Raw genomic sequence first — 23363 nt, forward strand, 5'->3', positions numbered from 1 at the left:
TTTCAGATTAGATATTATCAGTTCGATATTAAAGGATTTGCAGCAAAGAATGTCCCTAGCCATACCGATATGGTTACATGGGGGTAAGATTGATTTATCTTATCCGAGATCTTTATAAAAGATCATAGATACTTTCATCTAACTTGAATGGAACAATTCGATATACTAACCCGAAATTTATCATATTCGTTTTAAAAGTGAGCTGAATCGACTGATACATAGTATATATATTGATCGGTTGGACTGGATGCAGCGCACTCTAAAAACAAATATGAAATTCCCTCTGTACATTCCCTGCCCTTAGACTCACAGCTATTAAAAAGGTATTTTAAGCCAATATTTGTTTATTGTGCGAACGTTAAACATTTCCAGAAGGTACTAAAATTTGTATAATTTTTTTTGTATGTATGTGTATATTGTATATTGTGTATTTGGATGAGCATAGCTGATTTTGTTTTCTTTCTAAAAATACTTTTCATGGACAAAATGCGAGTTAATATAGAAGCTTTCCATAGTCATAAAATATTCTCTTATGCACTTTATATAGAAATTACTGTTACATACATCATTATACAACGTTATCTACCCTGCATTAAAAGCAAAAAACATAAAATACAAATTCCTAATTAATGTTGAGAATGTATTGTTGTAAACATTGCTGAAAACATTGATTGTCTCGCCATGACTAATAAAAATTTGAGTTGACGATAAGCCAGAATAAATAAAAAATAAAAAAAGGGAGAAGGGTATGGGGGGAAACAGGTAATAACATTTATAAGATTCCAAAGCATTAGATAAGCCATCGATCAATTCTGATTGCAACTTAGTTGAGTGAAGTCTGAATACTACATAGGTTTATACATACATATGTATGTTTGTATATCAATGTCATCTGGCGAATGGCGCTGCAGACCGTTCTATGTACGTATACGTGTTACGTATGGATCTCTTAAATGAAATGTACGTAAGCAAATTAATTTGCTGGCCATAGCCACGCACTTGGGTAATTGAATTCAATTGAACCGAGTGCGCAGCTCGTAAAGAAAACGTGGAAGCAGGCAAACGACAAACTTTGATCCATCAAAAGCAGCGCACGAAGAGAGTGCGAGGAGCAAGCAGCGAGAGCGCGCGACGTAGGCGTCAAATCGAAATGAAATGGAATGTGGCTGATGGCGATTGTGAGTGTGTGAGTGAGAGTGAGAGGGGCGACGGGAACAGTGGCAGTTCGTAAAACTGAGACTGGGTCACTGTTACAAGCGCAAGAATATACGAGTGAATCGGCCCACAAAGAGAAAGAGAGTGAGAGAGTGAGATAGAGAGCGAGCGCACAGACACTGCTGCTAATGAATCAGTTGTTGCGGTTAGAATCGAAATTGAGTTAAAGTTAGAAGAGAGGGAGAGAGCGATAGCGAGAGTGGGAGCGGGAGCGCAATGGCGAAGCAGCGGCAGAGCGGGTACAGCATTGAACAAAGAATCGTTTGCATTTGACAGCTTCAGACTTCGCTTTCATTTCGTTCTGTTTTTAACCGCTCTATTGTAATTTAAAATTTATGCGTTTTTTATACATTTCTTCTTTCATGCTGCTGTTTTACTTTCACACTCAGGCAAAAAGGTTCGCGGCGTTTATAATGACAACGGCAACGCCCACACGTTAACCAGCCCCTCAATTTATGGCTGATAAGTTAGCTTTTTCTTTTTACCTTCTTCTTCTTATTCTCGTTCTCATAATTCCTTTACCCTTTTGTTGCAGAACTTTAATTGAATTTAGAAATGTCTCAAGAAGTTGAGCGTAAGTTTTGTTGATTAAAAATCTTAGAGTTTATTTGCATTTATTGTATGTTAATTTAGGTTTTCACACATTTGTATAAAATACAATTAATATTAGGTATAATAAATACAATATACATATGTTTATATGCAGACACATCAATAATTTGCATTCCATCAAAAATAGTCTAACAAATGAGTTCAATTTGTATTGTTTTATTGCATTTTCATTTCGTATTCATATTTCTCAATTGATCAACATATCAGTTTTTACCTCTGATTCGGTCTGGAAACTACCAGAAGCGAGCTCCAAAAATTTACATTTCAGGTGTGTCGTGTACTTAAACATAAAAAATAAGCTTACAGAGTAGGTATATATTTATATAGTTACATATATATGTGTGTGTGTGTGTTGAGAGTATGCGTGTATATAGCTAAAGTATTGCACTATATAATATTATTATGGTAACCAATTTACATATGTTTCAAAAATAAATTTATACCCGAATACATAGGTCGTATACGAGTTACACCCAAAAGCCTTAGTGAAAATTTTGCACGAAAAAAACGGAAAATTATGTAAAGCTTAAACGTAGAAAACCCCAAAGCAATAAAGAGAACTTTTTGTAACTGGCAAAGGGACACGCTAAGAAAAGCATACGATGAAGTGTTGTAAATGAAAAAGAGGGAGATAGGTATATAGAAATACAGATATAGTATGGGAAAGGGAGAGGGAGAGAGAGAGTGAGAGAGGTAGAAGAGGACTGTGATGTCCTATATGAAGTTATGATAATCTGATTGGGTAAATAGTAGATCAGAATTGACCAAACGGAATGTGAATCCAACTCTCTGCGCGCGATTGCCTTAACAATTGCATTGTTCCTTAAACACTTTTAAGCCTCTAACATGACCCCCCCGGACCTTGGGCTATCAAAATCCTTGGCAGCATTGCCGACGCAGGCTCCGAGTTTGCAGGGATTGCAGCTAAATTTCAAATTTGTTTGCGCCCCGCACTCGTCGACTCGGACATCCTGCCTGTAAGCCAAATCAACCGCCCAACCAATCAACCGCCCAATCACTATTATTGACGCCGATCGCCGGCACGGGTGGCCGCATGCCTGGACTGTTGCTGCTCCTTGTCGCGCAGCTCCTTTATGGCGCCCACTGTGCCGAACATCACCTTGGCTGTCAGCTGTGTGTGGTGCGAGGCGTTGGCTTTGCTGCTGGCATTTGCGTTGGCCTCCCGATCCAGGCCCGTGTTCGCATTGGCGTAGGCGTTCGTATAGGACACGTAATTGTTGTTCAGATCGCGACCGCAGCTGCACTGATGCGACATGTTGCACGTGTTCTAGTTGTTGCTAAAGAATCGGCTTATCGATCGACGACGGACGAAGGGGCGACGGCGGAACTGCGACGTGGATTTGATATATTGGCTGGCTGGCTAGTTGCCCACTTGTTGAAGCTGCTGTCTATATATACATATGTGTATATATTGGCTATATCTTTGCCCAGTTGGACTCAAAGTCTTGCAGCAGTTGATCCGCTCGCTGTGTGTGTGGGTTGCTTGGCGAACGCGCGTGTGCACGAAACAAAACTCAAAGTAAAGTTGTTTCTGCTCCTCGTCGTTGTTGTGGTCGTCGCCGTCGTCCGATAGTCGCTCACACTTTCACAGACTCACTAGAACTAATTTCGAAAAACTGTGGTGTTGTTTTTGTGGCGTTACCAGCCAGCCAGCCAGTCAGCCAGAGTCACAGCGGCAGCGACAGCGACGGCAACGGCGACAGCGACGATGAGCGCTGAGTATCAAAGAGAGCGTCCGAGAGCGTGTGCAGAGCGCGAACGTCAACACAAGCGTCAGCTGAGCGCGTGAGCCGCCTGGGAGCCAACTGAGTGCCAAAATAAAATAAATAAAAACTCTCTGCTGCTGTTGCTGCTGCTGCGATCGTCGTTTCAGTTGTTGTTGTTGCTGTTGCTGTTGCGTTGCTGTTGCTGTTGCTGCTAGTGGGCGCTGCAGTGAAATGATAAATTTCTCTACACTTTGCAGTCGATCTACACTGGTGAGCGCTCAAGCAAAAAGCGATTTAAATATTTTCAATATCTGTCAGTCGGATGATCGATCGATTGCCTAGGCGAACACTGATAATAATAAATGAACGCCAACTATTTTGCAAAAAGAAAAATATTTGAGTTAAATAAGTGAAAATAAATATGTGTTTTGCATTTTGCAGTAGAACGAAATTATTGATTCAGTGTGCAGTCTAGCATCGGGATGCTGCTGCTGCTGCTGTTGCTGCTGCTGCTGCTGCGACGATGACGCTCACTACGACGACAACGATGGCGATGGCGACGGCGACAGCGACGGCGACGACGGCTTGTTGAGCTGCGCGCGAGAGCTTTCTTGATTGCAGCTTAGTTTCTAATGGCCTCGCCCCTCTCCTTCTCGAGTTCCCTTTCCCCACGAGCTCAGCATGTAATTTGTGCTGCCTGCGCCGACGCTGCGCTTGTGTAATATTTGCGTCGTCGTCTCCGCTTGCTTGTTTTGGTTTTTGTTTTCTGCTTTTTTGTTTCTTTTTTGTTTTGAGTGGTAGCAAATTGTGTTGTATTTCTGTTACTTATTTGTTGCTCGTTTTTGCTTATAACATTTTGCGAATTCCAAGCGCACGCTCCAAACAACAACAAAAGCAACAATTACGACAATGCTATAGTAAATTATAAGTGCACGCGCATGAGTTTCAGACGGTGAGCGCCGCCAGGTGAAAATCAGTAAGCGCTGCAGTAAGCAGCAGCAGCGGCTGGCTCACCTGTTGCCTTTCACACACACACACATGCATGCATGGCTGTTGTCTTTACGATTGTTGTTTTTGTTGGCATTCATCAGGTTTCATTCACCTTTTGGCAGCAGCAGCAGTCGGAGCAGCAGCAGTTCCAGTCGTATATTATATTTTAAGATAAAAAAAAAAACAACTTTTGTCTATGTGGCCGAATCGTTTAGTTTACATAATTGGAATGCAAATAGGCTTGAATCACTCTGAGTGCCCTGTAGTCGCGTCTTGTTGGTTTTGTTGTTCTTGTTTGGACAGCTGCACCTTGCACATTGCGCACTGCGCATTGTGCATTGTGCATTACGATTGCGCATACGCAACGTGATGCAGCCGGGCCGGGCCCGGGCCGGACCCTAAAACGGAAATGTCAGCAAACGTATCCAGCGTTGAACCTGACCTCATTTTAGCTGGCAACAATTCTATGAGCAGTCGCCAGGCGCATTTAGAATGACATAAACAACGATCGCGACGTCGACGTCGCAGCTAACGCCAATGGCGACGGCGACGTTGACGCCGACAACAGCGGCAGAGCCAGCAGCGGAGTAACAGCAGCAGCGCATTCGCTTTCGATCAAGTGACCATATCACTTTCCTCCATTCGCAAGCCACAGAGTGGAACTACCAGTTTTCTCCAAGAACTTCAAGTTGACCCATATACTTGAAAGCACACACACACACACACACACGCACAAGCACAAGCACACACAGGCACACACATACGAAGATGGCGTCGCAGCGACGCTGCTGCTGTTCCAGTGGGTGGCAGCCAGAATTCCGCAAGAAAGAGCAGGCGAGAGGCATAGCGAGATGAAGAGATATTTCTACATGAAGAGAGTAGGAGTTTGAAGAGAATAGCAGATAGAGAGCGGAAGAGCGCAAGTGCTGGCGCTTGGAAGAGTTCGAAAAGAAAGCGAAAAAGAAATTTCAATGCAGCGAAGCGTAGAATGGATAACATACACCTATATACATACAAACATATATGTATGCATACTGCTAAAACTATATGTATATGCACACGCATACACACACTCGCACAAACATAGCGCCGACGTCCGCTGCCTACCTACTTCTGGCCCTGCCAGCGGCACAGGCGGCTCTGTCCGAAAAAAAGTGTGTCACTCAGAAGAAACCGGCAGCAGAGTCAGCCGCGGCACACGCTGCGCCGCAGTGAAGAGAGGCCGGCAGCAACATTCTTTACTGACTTTCTGCCTTCCATACACACACACACACACACACACACACAGAGCAACAACCAGTACACAAATATGCATACACATGGAAGTGCAAGAGCAGGCAAATACACAGACACCCACACATACATATTTATTCTTTGTTCTAATTATAATTTTGAGCACACACACCCATACATATGCTGTCATACGTGTGCAGGCTATGCTTTGGTGTGTGTGTTTGGCTTTTAGCTTATGTTAGTGCTGTTGCCGCTGCTGCTAAATCTGTTGTCGTTGTTGTTGTTGTTGATATCTAACGCCACATAAGTTCATCTGGATCTCAAGTGCATTTGGCGCTGCACTCAGCTCTTTTTTCTCATGCGCCGAATCAATTAAAAACCAACAAAAAACTTGTTGTGGGAAAAATCGCCGAAAACCTGCATAAAAATCGTGATTTTTTCATCTTTTTCTTTTTGTTTTTTGTCATCTTACAAGTACTAAAAATGTTTTCTTTGACGTTTATTTTTCTGCTTATGCATTTTTGGTGGGAAGTTTACAGTGCAGCTGTGTGCGTGTGTGTGTATGTGTATGTTTGTGTTGGAGTAGGTGTGGGCTAAACTGGTTGAATGGTAGTTGGCTCGTTGGCTGGTTGGATGGCTGGCGCGGGTTTGTTGCCCCCGTAGCCACAGTCAGAGCCACAGCCGGATCCACAGCCAGTGCTCCAAATGATGATTTATTGCTGAACTTGTCTACTGGAGCACTAAATTGAAATTACTTGAGATTCGGCTTGCAGCTGTTTTTTATTTGGCAGTGCCGCACTCGATATCCTCGACAGACTCGGCCAGAGGCTGAGAGGCTGAGAGGCTGAGACTGAGGCTGGCGCAACAGCAAAGCGAACAGCACAAATCAAACATATGCCGTGGAACGCGGCTAATGACTTACACCGCACACTCGGACCACTGGGAAATTTATGAACCTGTTCCGGTGTGTAACGCAGCGACCTTTGAGATTAGCCTACCACGCCTCGAGCAGTTGGCCAGGCTATGTGGACATGGACATGGATATGGATATGCATATATGGAGATGTCATGCCATGTTCGCTCGTCATGAGCCGCCCGTTATCAATGCTAAGATTTATGATCGAAATGCTGTGGTGAATACTCCGGAACAGATAGATAGATATCGTGTTTTTTATAGATATTCGCGCGACCCATGGCTATAATCAGTTGACGTCATTGTTGAAATGTTAATAAGCTCGGCATATTGAGCCACGCAAATCTCAATGCAATTTCAAAGTTCATCATGATTTGGGATAATTATGATGCCACGCTGAGCGCTCGACCATATCGAGAGCGCGTTACGTATACGTCCGAGTGGCAATTAGCGACGGCCGCACCAGGACTTGTGTCCTAGCCATGCCCCGCCAATTCCGAATATATATATATATATACACGTATTTAGCGTAATATTTTGCAATTAGCCAGCGATTTTCGTATTACGTAGTTTAACTACTATTTACTATTAAGCGCACAGCGGGCGACAATTGTTGATGGCTTCTGCTAGTTGGCCATTTGCCATCGCTGAATTGCTATTAGGAATTACCAGGATGCTTTTAACGTGTGTTCCCTCGCAACTTAACACACTATATTCACTTCCACGGAGAGTTACATGAACAAACTTTACGCTTAATGACATTTCCATTAATTTCATTGGGTCAATTTTAGTTTTCAAGTTAACTGTAATTTATGAAGTGTTTTTGCATTTATATAAATATGTAAGCTGGTTGGTAGACGGAAAAAGTTATATCCATCACCGATCGATGCATTAACAGCTCCATCCTATCCTAATATATGAAGTGAATTTGACACAAATTTTAAATATTTTTAGGTAAGCCAAAATTTACTTTGCATAACAAGATTTGTCAGAATACAGAATAAATAAGAAGTGAATTATTTTCGTATAAAAACAAAAACAAGTGAGTTTTAGTCAATATTTCCTTAACTACTTTACATTAGAACTATAATAATTCAGAGATTACTTGGATGTTTGAACTGGAATCTGTTAGATGATATCTTTACTAATACCGTCTGATATTTGTAGTGGTGTGCAATAATATTTGATTTGATATTTCTTTTGCGTATACAAGCATATAAGCATATAAGCTCAAAGCGTGCATAAGAATCGAAATTCATTTATACATAGTCATAATTTTGAAGAGGTGACTTAATGCAAATCAAAAGGAAAATATTTGTTCCGGGTATTCTTCATACTCGCTTTCTACTTTTGCTTTAAATGGTGTAAGCATCAATGATGTCATTAATAAAATCAATATTTATTATTATATATATTAAATGTATAACGATCTATTATGTATCGGAGTAGCTAATAGCCTATATATATATATACTATTATAGCAACTATATTCAAATTTATAACAAATAAACTATATTCAGAATTATATTAAAATAAAATAAAGATCAAAATACCATGCATTCATTTTATTCACATATTTTTGTACACATATATTGTATTTTTGTATATAGGTGAGATTCAATAGCTCGAAAGTGAGCTGAAAGTTAGATGGCCAAAATCGTAAAATAAGAAAATCTGGAGGTCGCCAAAGGCAGCCGCAGGATAAGATGTCCTAAGCTGAAGATTGTGAAATAGGCGGATAAAGGCATGCTGCATAAATTCCATATCGTTTCGCTTTTGAAATGTTACAGTTCCAGTTAGAGGGAAAACAGGCTCACACACACACACACAGATAAAGAAAGAGGGAGTCTAGTTACATACTAGCAAACAAACAAATAACATGCATGTCATTTAAACTGTCAGCTGACTGCCTCTGTGAAAGCAAAGCAAAGCAAAGCGAAAGCAAAGCAAAGGACTAGAAAGGCTGCCCTGCATTTGACTAATACGCCACTCAGCTGCTCGACAATATTTCAATGAAATTGAGAAATAGTTGTTCACATATTTACTACCCCCTTTATGCAGATATGTACATACGCGTGGGCGCTGTTTCATGTGCATATATTGCGCGTTTAGTGCTAATGAGGCTTTGCACAGCGTTCACTGCATGGCTGGCATTACCTGACTAAATTAAGAACACTCTAGTTTCTGACACAAACATATTTCGTTGCTTTGCGGCGATGGCAGCTCCAAACTAGAGACAGCATAATCTTAAACGTGATCTCTTTGTGAAGGAAAAGCACGACCATCACGACTTCAGCCCGATCTTCCGTTTTATACAAATTTATCGATATACAACTAGCACATCTCTACGATGTCAACTGGCGGCCATTTTGCTCAACTATCGCTTGTGCAAGTAAAACAAATTGAAGCTGGACTTCATAGTTAATATACAGAGATTAAAAAGGAAAGTGAGCATGAGGAAGGAAAACAAGAAATTGATAGGGCAGACACAGGCGCATATGCCACGGCTAAGAAATCACCGAATTGTTGCCGCCAAGCAAAGTCACGGCCACTTGTTACGTGCTGCCAACAATGGCGCAGCCATGGTAACCACGGTACGTTTGAGCCGCAAGGACGCTGCGTGTTGAGATTCGCACTGAATCGCAATTCACCACGGCACTACATCTACATCGTGAGCCCACCACATTGTCGTCATTGGCAGCGACTGTTGCTTTTCCCGTGGGTTTTACGCTGATAACTGCGCGCGAAAGTCCGTCGGGCTGCTCATATAAGAACGAACGCCTCAGCGGCCGTCCATTCAAAAGTTAACCGACATTTGATCTGTCAACGTGCTGCTGTGACGGCAAACGAAAAACTTGCCCCAAATTTGGGAAGGTTTGGTTTTTGAACGCGTTTGTGTTAAATCGTATTTGCATTAAGCAAAAATTAAAAGAAAAAGGAAAATTGAAACCGTGGTTTTTACGAATTTTTACGAATCGACAAAAAGGAGTTTTCTCTTTTGCAAATGTAAGTTGTTCAACAAAAAAAGTGAATTGATAAAAAAAAAATTTTTAGCTACCTACATATTCTATTTTTAATGAAGGAACTATATACACAGAGAATTCAGAATAATATATTGGAGAATTATAGTGTGTATTAAGTTTGATAAGAAATATATTTCCATAGAGTTTAGAATATTAAGATCTTTAAATTATAATAAATAAAAATATTATTTTTTATTGAGGTATACTCAAGTGAATATATAATTATACTTTTACCCAATAACAATATTAAGTTCTTTAAATTATAATAAAGAAAATTATTAATTTTTATTAAGTTTTGCTCAAGTGAATATATAATTATAATTTTACCCAACAACAACACTAGGTGATTCTTCTTTAAATTCTATAATAATGTCAATTACTAACTACGATTTTACTTAAATATTTTTAATAATCTTGAATGCAAATGCAAATTCTTTTATTTTTTAATATAATATAATGAATATAAAAATACGTAAAAGGTCTCTAACGTTATTAAAATTCAATGTTGTATGTGATCTATTTAAAATTTATTAGCTAAATTACAATGATTTGATTAACTACCTTGGTTTTTATTACTGTAGTAAATAAGTATAAATTAAAGGACGAACATTACAAAACAAAAACAATATATACCCTCCTTCCCATTTTCAATGGGTTCAAGCTATTCAAACACATTATACTCCAATTTCTCAATTTTTTTTCTAATAATTATATTATGACTGTTATGAAATACAAATAAATATAGAAATGTTTCTTATTTCAAATAATTCCTTTAAAATAAAACCTATTTTAGTTTCATTTTATATTTATATTATTTATATCACATCAATACCGGTTTTTTTTTACATTTTAATTGTTTTAATTTTGATGTGTTGAAGCTTAAAAAGAATAAAAATAATAATGCGATCCATTACACATACAATAGAACTCATGAATATTAAAATATTAATGATATACACAATGTAAAAAAAGTAAATCGAAGGAAACCGAGATATAGTTTTTATTTTTTTTATTTATTTATTTATTTTTTTTTATTTAAACAAGATATAGTTTTAGAAACAATAATTGTGCAAAATCATAATGTCACAACAAAAAACCCTTATTTAGATTATATCTAATAGATAAAATCGAAATTTTTTTTTCACACTAGGATATTTCCTCAGATTTTGATTCCGATTATTTTATTGAGGCTATTGAATTTCTTCAAATTCTATTACACATTATTTTCAATTCCAACTAAAATGTGTGCGAATTCTATCGGAATTCTGTTCTAAGGTGATAGGAATGCTAACTTTATTATATTTGTATTATCCATGTTCAGGAAACGTAGCTGAAGCTGAGTCTAAGTTTTACTTTCTCGTAAGCTGTAAAAACCCTCAGAAGTATGCAATTTTATTTTGTCATTTTGATTGTGAAAATATATTAAAGAAAAGCAAACCCAAATCGAATATGGAAACCAATTTGATTATGTGAAACGCTCGCAGCGAAACGCGTTAACGCGTCGACTCTCGTCGAATGGGTCCAATAGATGGCACAATATGTCAATTGAAGTCAGCGAAAAGAGCCCCAAGACAAACGACAAAGGGACAAAAGACAAGCCTCAATCAAATTGCAATTAAATAAATATCACAGAGCCCCCAGTCTTCAACCCAGAAATATTAAATAAACAAATCAAAGGACAATTGCTGTTGGATGCCAAAAAGCACAGATCTCACATGATGGCCAAAGGCAAAGGCCAAAGAGCATGTGTTATTTATGTTGATTTATTGATAAGTGAAAAGAAAAGAACGAATATTAAAGTGCTGCAGAGAAAGGTTGTCGCAATCTGTTCTGGCCATGTCGAGCAAATTAACTGTTCTCTCTTTCTCGTCTCGTTGTCTTTCTCTCTCAGCGCCTTTTCATTAGCGGTCTAACCGCCATAACTTGCCGTAAAGAAGTTAGCCACTTCATTACCTGAGAATAACTTAATTAAGCGGGTTAACTGAAGGTAGAGCCAGCTAAGCTTTCTTTCAATTTAAGCAAGTGCAAGTGGTCCAATCGACAGTACCTGACCCGGGGATGCCCCAAGCTGAGCTCCTGTTGTTTCATTCTAAAGGAATTTAATAAGAAGCTGTTTGGTTCAAAGTCCTAAAAATGGGAATGTTTTCATTGAATAGCTCCGATTCTAGGTATACACATCTATTTTTATTTTCAACAAACATTTTTTTTTTAAACTAATACAAAATTTTTATTTTAATTTTCATAAAGTTACGAAAAGTTTTATTTTCAGTTTTTATAATAAAAATTAAGATTTTCATTTTGTTTTCTCAATATTAATAATTAATTGGATACATAAAATTGGAGGAATAATAATAATTTTTTATTGCTATCATACTAAATACATTTTTATCATAAATTTAAAATAATTAAATAACTAATAAAATAACTCTTATTTCTTAACTTTTTTATGCAAATTAGATACAGTAGATATTGTCATGGTGTATGCAAGCCAAAGCCAAACTTTTTAGTTTGAAATATATTTTATGAATGAGGAAATATTCATATAGCAAGAGGCTTGATTTGTTATACTTTTGTAGTTGTGATATTAAGATACCACAATAGCATACACAAATTTAATGCAAATTAAATGAAAATAATTAAATTAATTAGAATGGATAATCTTATATTAATTTTATTAATATTTTTTATATTAATCTTATTATTTTATATTAAAATAATTAAGTTTTGAATGAATATAAAACGCATGGCTTCATTTCATCACAGGTTTCTTTACTATAAATACATATTATTTCTAAAAACATTATTAAAATAATTATTTAGAAAACAAAAACATTTGCAGTAAAACAGAAATGGTATATTGAGAATTGCTAATGAGAATTTATAAGAAATATTGTATGCCGGTAAGCCTGTTTGTAATCACAGTGCTCTCGCAGTTAAGCGACTTTCGAAATTTGAGTATGCTGGAATTGTACTTTGAGTGATTAAGATATTATTGAGTTATTTCCGGCACTGTCATTACAGTAATAAGAGTTACTAGAAGGAAGTACTAATTGGTTACATTTTCTTGTGATTAAAGCTTGGAACATATCCAAATGAAATAATTTGAGAATGCAAGGGCTTCTAAATAATGAACTTAAAAGTACTAAGTAAGATATACTTACAAGAATATGTAATCCAAATTTCTATTCTACCTAGAGAGCTAAACAGACAAACAGAAGGAGAAACAAAATTAAAACCAATATACTTCTTTATAAAAATTAGCATTGAGGGTATTCTAAAAGAAATGTATGCACAAATTGCGTGCGTTTTCAATTGCGGCAAAGCTAATTTTTGCCTCATTTGCTCAGCTATATGAGCTGAAATTGCTGCTGGCGTTTGCTTTGAAGATGGCCCAGCTCAGCTGCTCATATCCTTTGGCCCAGCCGGCTTCTTAAGTAATTGCGTTGGGCAATTTGGCACAGGTATTGCAATTCTTGGGGTCTGCAAAGTTTTCACAACTTAATTAGAAGACAGCAAAGACCATTTTGAATTTCCGCTGCATTTTCGCAGCCGGATATGAGAAAGCCACAGGGCAAGCTCAACCGAAAGTTATGGCCATAAATTCATAAACAGATAATGCGGCTAAGGTGTTGTTTGCAACGGCACCGACACAGGCAACGGCAACGGCATCGGCAACGGCAACGAAAGGTTTATGGTTTGCAATAATGCGGGAACAAGCAAGTTGCTGGCCAAGAGCTGGGACGTTTTGCAGAACGTTTTGCTTTGCAGATTTACGATTGCGGTATGACTGTCAACACTAGTCCATGTCTATGTCGCCTGATGTCGCCTGATAAAGTCCGGTGAATGTGACGATTTTCCGCCTATTACCAACGACAGTGCGGCTCGTGTTACCCGTTGCCCGTTGCTTTTATGGTGCGGCGTGGAAATGGGCGCAGCTGCTGCTGCTTTTCAGCTGCCATGATTGTAAATCATGGCCGGGTCGCTTTTACGCCCTTGGCGCTGTGGCTACTGCATATGTGTGTGTGTGTGTAACCTGTTGCATGATTTGTTGTTGTGTCACACACACACACATGCACGCACGCATAGCTGCAATTTATGGGTGTCAACGCGGCGTATATGCAATTTCACAGATGTAGATTTCAAAGGCTATAGCGGCGTGTTCTACAAATTAACATTGAACGTATTTTGTTGTCCCATCATTAAGTGTTCCAGCGCGTATTGGGGATTTGCGCAGTGCCATCAGTTGCCATTGAGCCCTAAGCCTCGCGGCGCTTTAGCGCATTAAATTATGTCCAGAAAGGGCAACAATGATCCGAGGAGGCCCGAAAGTCGGAGAGTCGGAAAGTCGCGGGCTAATTGAAAATTGTCTTAAGCAAGCACAACAAGTGGACTATCGCACACACTGAAATAATAGAAACGGCAGAGTAGAACGACTACAATAACACTTGGCAGTTGCCATTCAGTTCCAGCCCTTCAGCTGGTACGTGCTCGGAGTGCTTGAGCACTCGAGCGGCGCAGCCAGGAAGCGGAAGTGCAGGCAGCCATTGCAAAGGCCACACAATGTGATGGCGGCGGCATATTCCATTCTGTTTACTGTTATGTACTTTCAATTACGAAGTCTTCAGCGCGTCACATTAACGCCAATGACAATGCGCTCCACGCACTGACAGTGCCACACAGCACTGAACGGACATGAGCGTCACTCCGGCAGCCCGTTTATCGCCTGCTAAACGGCGCTGACAGCTGCCAGCTACCACTAAAAATTTGCCAAGTTTAATACTAGCGCTGCTCGCAAACTTAATTGTCGCACCCGCCCAAGGATTAAGCTATGCATACCACGCACTCAGCAAACTTCAGTGACAAGGACATTGGCTCCGCAGCGCCAGGGCCTGAGGCGCGCACCAAACCCCATTCTGATGAGCCCCAGGACTCAAGACACTAACTTCGGCGTACAGCTTGCAAGGACAGCAAAAAATATATTCTCGGCTGCATTTTAAAAAGAGGCTTAAAGTCCTCTTTAGCTGTTGCTCTCTTGCCTCTTGAAAAGCCAGTCCGCATTTTTCAGCGTACCAATGCGAATTTCTGTTCTTTTTGCTGCTTGTCGCTCGACTGTCAGCGTGCTAAAATTTGTTGCCCATTTGACATATGTTCGAGCATGTATTTGTTTTTCATGCCAGCGAAATTCCTGTTTCATCGATCGCCCAAGCGTGGTGGGGTATATTAGCTGTGCAAGCGTCAGGAATGCTAAATATTATAATTTGAATCAATTTGAATACTGAATTGAACAGATGCAACATTTTTTTGTTTTTTATTCCTGAAAACTATTTGCATATAAAAACTAAATTACGTTAAAATATATACGTATAAAAAAATATATTATTAAAGAATATATGTATTAATAATATTTGTTCCCGGATAAAAACAAAAAAAAAATATATTGAAAAACTTGAAATTTAAAGGTAATTATGAGCAAAATAACTGTTTAGCACACATAATTTTGCAAAAATTTATATGAGAAATTTTAAGCATATCGAATTTAAAGGACTTACCCTAAGCCCCGCATTTAAGTGGCTTCGCCGGTTAGAAGATAAAGGTCAATCTGTACAGAAAGGTAACCATAAACTGTAAGGCTCAAACCCTGATGAATCTAGTTCAACAGCTCTAAGCCTGCATACATCAATTTAAGCAAAAAAGAAAATCAATAGTCCCTAATCAATGTCCCTAATAATACGTAACACGTATTAAAAATGGTAAATTTCAATAATAATAGTCTAAGCCCCCGAATATCGACGTAAGTATACACTATATACTCTATATAGTAATTTCCAATTTGTGGGAAAAAAGATATGATATATGTTGATTATTGATTATTAGAGGAGATCAGCTACGGTAATTAAATTTGTATCCCATGCACTGAAATGGGCAAGTGTCTAGCAAACGTAGATTTTCCATAGAACCAATATACTCCTTAAAGTGCGTAAATGAATTGTTGCCTACATCGACTTTGTACACCTTGCAGATACGGATTGATAGATAGACGACACGTTCGTTCATATCTGTGAGATGAATATGCTGCACACCCAACTGCTCTTCCTGGCGCTTTGCTGCCTGGGCTATGTCTGCTGCACTCCGGTAATTGGCCAGGACGAGGCACGGAACCATGTCTCCAGTGTCAACGACGGCGACAACGACATGCTATTGAATGCGGGTGAGGATGTGCAGGAAGCTGGAGGCGACATCGACAAGCGGATGGAGCGTTACGCCTTTGGGCTGGGTCGACGAGCCTACATGTACAACAATGGAGGACCCGGCATGAAGCGCCTGCCGGTCTATAACTTTGGACTGGGCAAGCGATCGCGTCCATATTCGTTTGGATTGGGCAAGCGCAGTGACTACGAGGACGAGGAGGACAACGAGATTGATTACAGGGCACTGCCGCCCGGCTTCATGGCAGCCTTGGGTGAGTCTAGACTCCAGTGTGCGTGAGAGAGAGAGAGAGAGAGGGAGTGAATGGAGAGGGAGTGAATGGAGAGGGAATTGTATTTGTTTATCTCATTTGCAGGCCGAGGAGGAAGTCGGCAAAACAAGCGGACGACGCGCCCACAGCCGTTTAACTTTGGCCTTGGTAGGCGTTAGGAGGTCAACTCTCGACTCTATTCGGATGTCAATTGTGAGCCACTAATATACAATTTTAATTATTATATGACTATCAATGGGCTCAGACGTGAACAGGAGGCGCACTTAATTAACATTCAAAAACTAATCTAAAACTGAGAACTTTGCGTAGACTTCGCTCCTTTTAAATAAATATAAAATGCTTAAATTTAAATTTTAGTTTTTTCTAATTGATGCGTTAAGCTACAGCAACATTTTAATCTTAATTTTACGATATAAAATGCAACAAAAAAACATCACAAAAAAATTAAATAAATATATTTCTAAACCAATTACAAAAACAAAACTAAACCAAATGACGTGTGCAATTGAAATATGAACAGACATACAAAGAATATATATATTCGATTATACATATTTATTCGATTTAATCAAATTTAAATAAATATTATATATGTATGTACATTTTAATGGGGCATTATTATATATAATATATATATTTATATGTGTATGTATCTGGGGCACTCTGTCTCCCACACCGAACAGGATCATTCGTTGTAACCGAATCGCGTAAACCAAATATATTTACCAAGTATATATATATATATATGAATGTGTTATATATATGTACATTAAAATATGTGTATATGGAAAATTGATGTAATTAATAAATTATTGAAACAGCGTTATTATTTAAATTTAAATATATTTAAATGTTTTGTGAACCTTATTCAAATAAACATCAAATTTAGCACTGCAAAATCGTGCCAAATATAAGAAGTCATTGCAATAATGCGAAGTATATAGTTTGAAGTATATAAAAACGCTTCGTTTATTCATTTATTTTTGAAATTTACACAACATAACTTAATACGTAGAATACAAAAATGAAAAGAGTCTATATATAACATTGAACTATTGATTTCAGACGAGCTCTGACGCCTACTTAAAAAGTATCCATCTCTTAAAATAATTCAATTTGGAGCTTACTAAGAATCGTGTCAAAGGCAAACACTGATGATATGAACGTATAGGGCCTACCCCGTATTATGCCGAAATCTGGCTCCAGACTGGGCAAGGAACGCGGCGAGAAATTGGGCATCTGCTGTCCATGACGACCGGAGCCACTGACAGGAGCCGTTGACTTCCGCACATTCTGTTTCATCTTCTCCTTGCGGGCCACGAGTTTCTTGGTCTCTCGCACCATGTAAATCGCCTCGGTGTTGCTCATGAAATTGTGTATTATCTGCAATTGAAATATGATATCATGTCAAGAGTGAACGACTAGGCTGGAGCAGGAAACTAACCCTTCGCTTCTTGGGGCAGTGGGCAAATACCCATATCAGCGTGCAGAGCGTGTTAAAGATTTCGCTGTCCTTGTCGCACCAGCGGAGTAACATTTGGGCAACGGTTACGAGGCCGCCCTCCTGGAACGTGTTAACCGTGGTGCTGTTGTAGCGCGCCAGATTGAGAATGATGCGACTGCATCGCTCAATCAACTGCTTGTCCACCTCCGAGCGAATAGCCTGCGCCATGATGCCATAGCAGAAGGTGGACATGAACTCGGAGCACCACATCAGCAGATGTGGTACGGTGCGGGAGAGACGATCTGCAATCAAAACAAATTGCATATTAGTAACTAGCTAAAATCCAAATATCATCTACTAACCTAGCTGATTGAGAACGGCTAGAGCATCCGAGGCGATGAAACGCCCACGTAGTATACGTACAGAGTCCTGTACTTTGGCGCGCACAGAATTGAAGGCCGTCGCCTCTTGGCGAAGCTGCAAGAGGCGCCGTCGTATGGCCAGAATTCTGGCGTGCCGCTGGTGCTTGCGCGTGCGATAGCCACGCCAGTAGCGTTGAATCACCTTGGCCGCCCGTTTCTGGCTGAGATACTCCATCATTTCGGGAGTCATCAGGGCTTGGAAACGCTTGCGCGCTAAATAGCCGCGCGCATAGGACTGGAAGACCAAAGTGGAGCGCCTTAGGAGCTGCAAATGGGCTTGCTGCTCCAGCATTAGACGTTTTCCGCGGAACTTTTGCTGCAAATGGATTGTGATTTGTCGGAGCTTTACAAATTCCGAGCGTTGTTGGCGCATGATCAGCGTGGCCCGGAACCTAAGCTGAATCGAAATCGCAGCTGAGCGCAGCTTCTGATATTGCTTCTTTGCTACGCGCATGACTAGCAGGCTTCGCCACCAGAGCTGAATGCGAGTGGCTGCAGCCAGTTGGCGTCGATAGTTACGGCGAGCAGACCGCACGGCCAGGCAGCCTCTGAACCATCTCTGGATCCTTATGGCTGCCTTGCGCTGAGCTACGAAGGCTTGGCGGTGACTCTTTCCAAGCAAATAGTTGCGCCAATGCATCTGCAGGCAGGCGACAGCTTCCTGGGTGCCCCGATATCTGGCTCGTTGTATGCGCATTGCTTTGTTTGCATGGAAGCGGCGCTGCATCAGTATCGTCGCCTGGCGCAGACGCTGATACTGCTCCCGCTGGGTGCGTGTCGATTGCCGAGTGCGCCAACATCTCTGCAACACAATGGCCGCATTTCTCATCTGTAGAAAAGCACTGCGTTGCTGACGCATCAGGAGAAGGTCCCGATATCTTCTCTGTATCAATATGGTGGCCGTTTTAAGCCTTTGATATTTGGCAACCTGTGCTCGCATCTCCAGCTTTGCTTTCCAACAGCGCTGCAGAACTATAACGCTCCGACGTTTATCTAAGAAGCAGCGCCGGGCCTCGAGCATCTGTAAGCGGGCTCGATAGCGTCTTTGGATTACCACTGCAGAGCTTCGCAGTAGCTGGAAACGCTTTCGCGCATCCTGCATTAGCCGCTTACTCCGCACGGTTCGCTGCACAAAGATGATGAGTTCACGCTGACGAACATAGATCCTACGCTGCTCCTTGGCCAGACGATAGGAGCGCCAACGCATTTCTATGCAGGAAGCGGCTGCGTAACGCTTTTGATCCAGTTGCCGACGCGCAGCACTGGCAGCAATCAGCAGCTTCTTGCAGAACAGGCGACGGCGCCATATGCGTTGCAGGAATATAGTCGCTTTGCGCAGCTGGAGGAACTCCTGGCGACATTGACGGGCCTGACGATTGGCACGCCACCAGGCCTGAATGAGGACAATGCTTTGATGCATCTGAGCGAAGTGCTTCTGGGCGAGGTATCGCCGGGTATATTTCTGAAGGACAATGACAGCCCGCAGACGTTCCTCTCTGTAGGATTTGGCATACTTGCGAGCCTGGTAGCTCCGGAAGGCGGTTTGTATGCGAATAGCGGCGCGTTCGCGAATGCGACGCTTGATAACGACTCTCAGCCAGCGACGGCGCCACCAGGCCTGCACGACTCGGGCGGCAGCATGGAACTTGGGCGAACGAAACTTGTAGCAGAGCTGCCACAGCAGGGAGAGCGTCTTCTCTCTATATCCATCCACTATGTCGGCTGCACTGATGTCGCCACTCAGCTGGAAGTCTGCATCGCGCAAGGCGCCCAGGGCCAGCTTCACATTGAAAATGCGCTGCAGCCTTGAAATGGCCGGAACACGCAATTGCTGGGTAAGATCGTCGCGCAGCAGGATGACTTCCATGACACGCGTGAGCCGGACGCCATCGCGCAGATCAACGGCTAGATTGCTGAAGGCATAGTTGAACTCGTCGAGGAAGGTCTGCTTGTGCTTGAGTACGTAGCCCAGGCGGCGCAGCTCGCGCGTTATGTCACCAATGTTGGCCAGCAACTCGGAGGAGAATCGCAGCAGAATATCCTTGGTCTCCTTGTGCGGCGACTTCTTGACGAACAGACAGGGATTGTGCTTGATGATGCGCCGCTGTTTGGCCAGGTCGAGGAACAGCAGCAGAAATAGTATTTTCTGCAGCGTGTGCTTCTTGATGGTCTCCGCGTATTCCTCGGTCAGCGTATACGCCTTGCTGTACTTTTGCTCCTCGCATTTGTTGCGGAACAGGCGATTTAGGATGAAAGTAGTCAAGCCCACAATGTCGCGATTCGATTGAAGATGCAGCTTCTCGCCAAACACCACTTCGAGGCCGAGACGCAGCCAGAGGGGATTGAAGCATAGCAGCAGCTCTAATATGGTGCGCTGCATAACCATGTCCAGATGCAGATTTCGATCACTTCGGATGCGCAGCGCCTGCTTCTGCACATAGACGGCGACCTTGGAGCAGGGCAGGCGCATTTCCTCGCTGAAGAACAACTCGACGGCGGCGCGACGCAACGATTCCAGACGAGACGTGGTCAAATAGTTCATCGATTGTTCCTCCTTCGTGGGGGCCAGCGACAGGTCCTTGTTGCGCACCTCATTGAACAGCTTGCCTATATCAATTTTGTTATTGCTGTCCGCATCCAGATCAGCGGGAATGCTCACTAATGCATTCAGCCACTTTATAAAGTCCGCCTGGTGGCGCTCCACAGCCTGCTCGTCCAAGTACATGGTCGAAGCCAGAAATGGATCGATAGTCGTGGTTGCAGCAAATGGATCCGGATTGATGTAGGTTTGCATATAGAGGTCGGAATTATAGAGCTTAACTGTAGTTTGATCTCGTTTCTTGGCCGGTGTGGCGGGTTTCTTCATCAGCGACATCGTCTGTGCCAACTTCAGCTTCTTCGGCTGCGTCTGGGACCACGCCTTCTTCCCTCTTGCTGAAGCGTTGGCGGGCGTCAAATTGCTGCTGCTCTCGAATCGCTGCCGTTTGGGCGGGGAGATGGCTAGCGTCTCGTTGCGATGCAGTGACTCGTTGCTGGGTGCATCTGAGAAGCTCAGCTCATGGCAGCGCCGCTTGTACCCAATGACAGCTCCGTTGACCTGCTTCCTCTCCGTGACAGGACTTCCCTGGCGCGTTTGGCGACCCACTTCGTGCAAATTGAAGCGACTGGATTGAGCTAGAATCTCGCAGTGATTGAAGAGCACATCGGGCTGCGACACTGCGCTCGTTTCACTGCTGCAGGAGCTGTCGAGAGACGGATTTACAAACTGTTTGACCGCCTGCTGTGATGGCGCCGGCGGCTGCTGTTGTTGATAGTACCGATTCTGGTCGATGGAGGAAATCTTCTGTATTTCATTCAAGTTCGGCATGGAACCCTGTATGGCAAGCTTAGACTGCGGCGACAACAACGACAGGTTACCCATAGACTCTGAGTATTTCCGCAACGGCGAGCCAATAAGGTTCACGTCCCGCTTCAGATCATGCACTTTGCTCCTTGGGCGTGGAGATTGTGTCTCCAGCTTCGGGGGGCTGGGGCCCTCCTCGCGTATACAAGCCAAGGCACGCGGCTGTGTTGCTTGCCCTATAACCGTCGTCTTGTTCAGAACGAGCGTTGGCGTTTGCATTAGTTGATTTCTGGGTGAACAATCCAAAGTGTCAACGGAAATGTTCATTGTATCCGAGAGCTTGATGTCGAATGTTTTGTTCACAATAACTTGGCCTGCGTCGTTGGTACTGTGCTGGTCCTCGTCCAGCGCTGACCCAAGTCGACGGGGCCGCAACGCGTTGGCGGGATTGTGCATATGAGATCCGTTTTCATTCAGTTTTGGAGTAGGCCAGGCAGCTAAATTATCTGTCAGGGGAGCTGCCGATGACGCTCCATTTGCCTTGTTGGTCAGCGGAGTGAATTGCATGTCATCAATTAAACTGAATACATTGCCCGGTGTCAGCGGACTAACATTTTCCTTGCAGCTGCGAGGCTGTGGCGACACGTATCCCTTCATTTCAGTTCTGTTATAGCTAGGAGGCGCCGCCTCAAATACATTGCGATCGCTTAGCGGCGCTTTTGTTTCAGACACAACTCGTTTTACGCGTGCCGATGGCACGTTAACCCAATGTTTCTTCACAGTTGTTGCAGTTGTTGTTGCGTTCGCTGGCGCAGTGGACAAGCGTTTTTTCTGATTCACTGACGTATTGAGGGACTTGTGAGATTTGCTGTTGCCAGTCGGCGATTTTAGCTGCAGCGTCTTACCGACTGTCGGGAATTTGCGTGTCGTCTTCAGGTAGAAAAGGGAAAAATGTATTATAGGGGATGAATTAAGATTTCGGTACGACTGCAACTGCTGCTGCTTACCCTTGCCGGCTGAAGACTTCTGGACTTGAGTATAACCATGACATCCTTGCGAAAATTGCGATTATCTATCAATTGCAGCGTCTCTTTGCATGCAATTTCCATCTGTGGAATCCAAACCAGTTCCATGGATACCTCGTCTTGTGCGGGCACATTCGTTTCTGTCCATTCAAGCTTGACATTGTGCTCGTCTCTGATGGCCTTGGTTACTTTGACCTATAAACGAATTGGGTTAGCAGCCATTGATCAAATAAATGGGGCCCGCCAAGTTGCCAAGCCGACGACAGGCGGACAGCTGATCTATATCTAGCCTTTGTCTCTGTGTTTGTTTCTAACTAACCTCAATGTCATCATCGCTAGGATTAATTACACGCAGAATGCGCTTTGCGGTCTTGGTAATGGGCACATCCTCGAATTGCACAATCGCTTTGGCCGAAAATGGCGCCATAACCACATCTACCGGCTGGCGAATCTCGGAGCATTTCTTTTGTTTTAGACGGGTCGGGGTCACAGTTACCTATATATTGAAATATAGACACAAATTAAACGAGTCCTCCTTTGTATCGCACTTGAACTTACTTCGAATGCACTCATCCTGATATGAGAAAGAACTTTTTGACGACACTCACAAACAATGAAGACTTAATAAACACACTTCACACACTTGAAGGTATAAACAAAACGTAACAGCAAAATAAAATAGTTCAAACATTAACAGAACAAAAATCAACTATCAAAATGTCGACTCGAAATGAAGCGCCGTCGACGCCGTTGCCATTTTGAAAACAGCTTGCTAGAGTTGCTTTGCACCGAATGCGTTTTTGGTATTTTTTGGTACATGTTGTTTATAAGTAACAGCTCTGTTAAATTCAGGTGAATGGCAAATTTTAAGTTAGCGGCGAATTCAAAACACATGATTTTGTTTTTGTTTCTTAATTTTGTTTTTAAAATATATTTAC

General features: G+C 41.9%; 3 protein-coding genes across 3 annotated transcripts; 1 reads left to right on the forward strand and 2 right to left on the reverse strand.

Moving 5' to 3' along the window:
- Window positions 1-1794: 1794 nt before the first annotated feature.
- On the reverse strand, window positions 1795-3906 carry LOC108616504 (uncharacterized). Its single transcript, XM_018011742.2, has one exon. It carries the CDS (start codon window positions 3101-3103, stop codon window positions 2849-2851), a length of 255 nt encoding a protein of 84 aa, XP_017867231.1. The 5' UTR covers window positions 3104-3906; the 3' UTR covers window positions 1795-2848.
- Window positions 3907-9464: 5558 nt separating this feature from the next.
- On the forward strand, window positions 9465-16983 carry AstA (allatostatin A). Its single transcript, XM_018012932.2, has 3 exons — window positions 9465-9696; window positions 15733-16173; window positions 16276-16983. Exons 2-3 carry the CDS (start codon window positions 15777-15779, stop codon window positions 16347-16349), a joined length of 471 nt encoding a protein of 156 aa, XP_017868421.1. The 5' UTR covers window positions 9465-9696; window positions 15733-15776; the 3' UTR covers window positions 16350-16983.
- Window positions 16984-17132: 149 nt separating this feature from the next.
- On the reverse strand, window positions 17133-23176 carry asp (microtubule assembly factor abnormal spindle). Its single transcript, XM_089462313.1, has 6 exons — window positions 22984-23176; window positions 22745-22921; window positions 22408-22620; window positions 17998-22330; window positions 17636-17937; window positions 17133-17574 (listed from the first exon to the last, which is right to left on the reverse strand). The coding sequence occupies exons 1-6, from the start codon at window positions 22996-22998 to the stop codon at window positions 17293-17295; spliced, it is 5322 nt and encodes a 1773-aa protein (XP_089318439.1). The 5' UTR covers window positions 22999-23176; the 3' UTR covers window positions 17133-17292.
- Between the last annotated feature and the right edge of the window lie 187 nt (window positions 23177-23363).

Source organism: Drosophila arizonae, chromosome 2, assembly GCF_054131065.1.
Source record: "Drosophila arizonae isolate 15081-1271.41 chromosome 2, UAZ_ARI_1.0, whole genome shotgun sequence".
Classification (NCBI taxonomy): Eukaryota; Metazoa; Arthropoda; class Insecta; order Diptera; family Drosophilidae; genus Drosophila; species Drosophila arizonae.

What these genes read in the sequence shown, in the direction of transcription:
- LOC108616504 (XM_018011742.2), bottom strand. Translation starts at nt 3,103, where the DNA reads ATGTCGCATCAGTGCAGCTGCGGTCGCGATCTGAACAACAATTACGTG.
- AstA (XM_018012932.2), top strand. Translation starts at nt 15,777, where the DNA reads ATGAATATGCTGCACACCCAACTGCTCTTCCTGGCGCTTTGCTGCCTG. An exon ending in CGGCTTCATGGCAGCCTTGG is followed by an intron (nt 16,174 to 16,275) that starts GTGAGTCTAGAC and finishes TCTCATTTGCAG; the next exon opens with GCCGAGGAGGAAGTCGGCAA.
- asp (XM_089462313.1), bottom strand. An exon ending in CTAGCGATGATGACATTGAG is followed by an intron (nt 22,621 to 22,744) that starts GTTAGTTAGAAA and finishes ATTCGTTTATAG; the next exon opens with GTCAAAGTAACCAAGGCCAT. An exon ending in ACTGCCCCAAGAAGCGAAGG is followed by an intron (nt 17,575 to 17,635) that starts GTTAGTTTCCTG and finishes TTTCAATTGCAG; the next exon opens with ATAATACACAATTTCATGAG.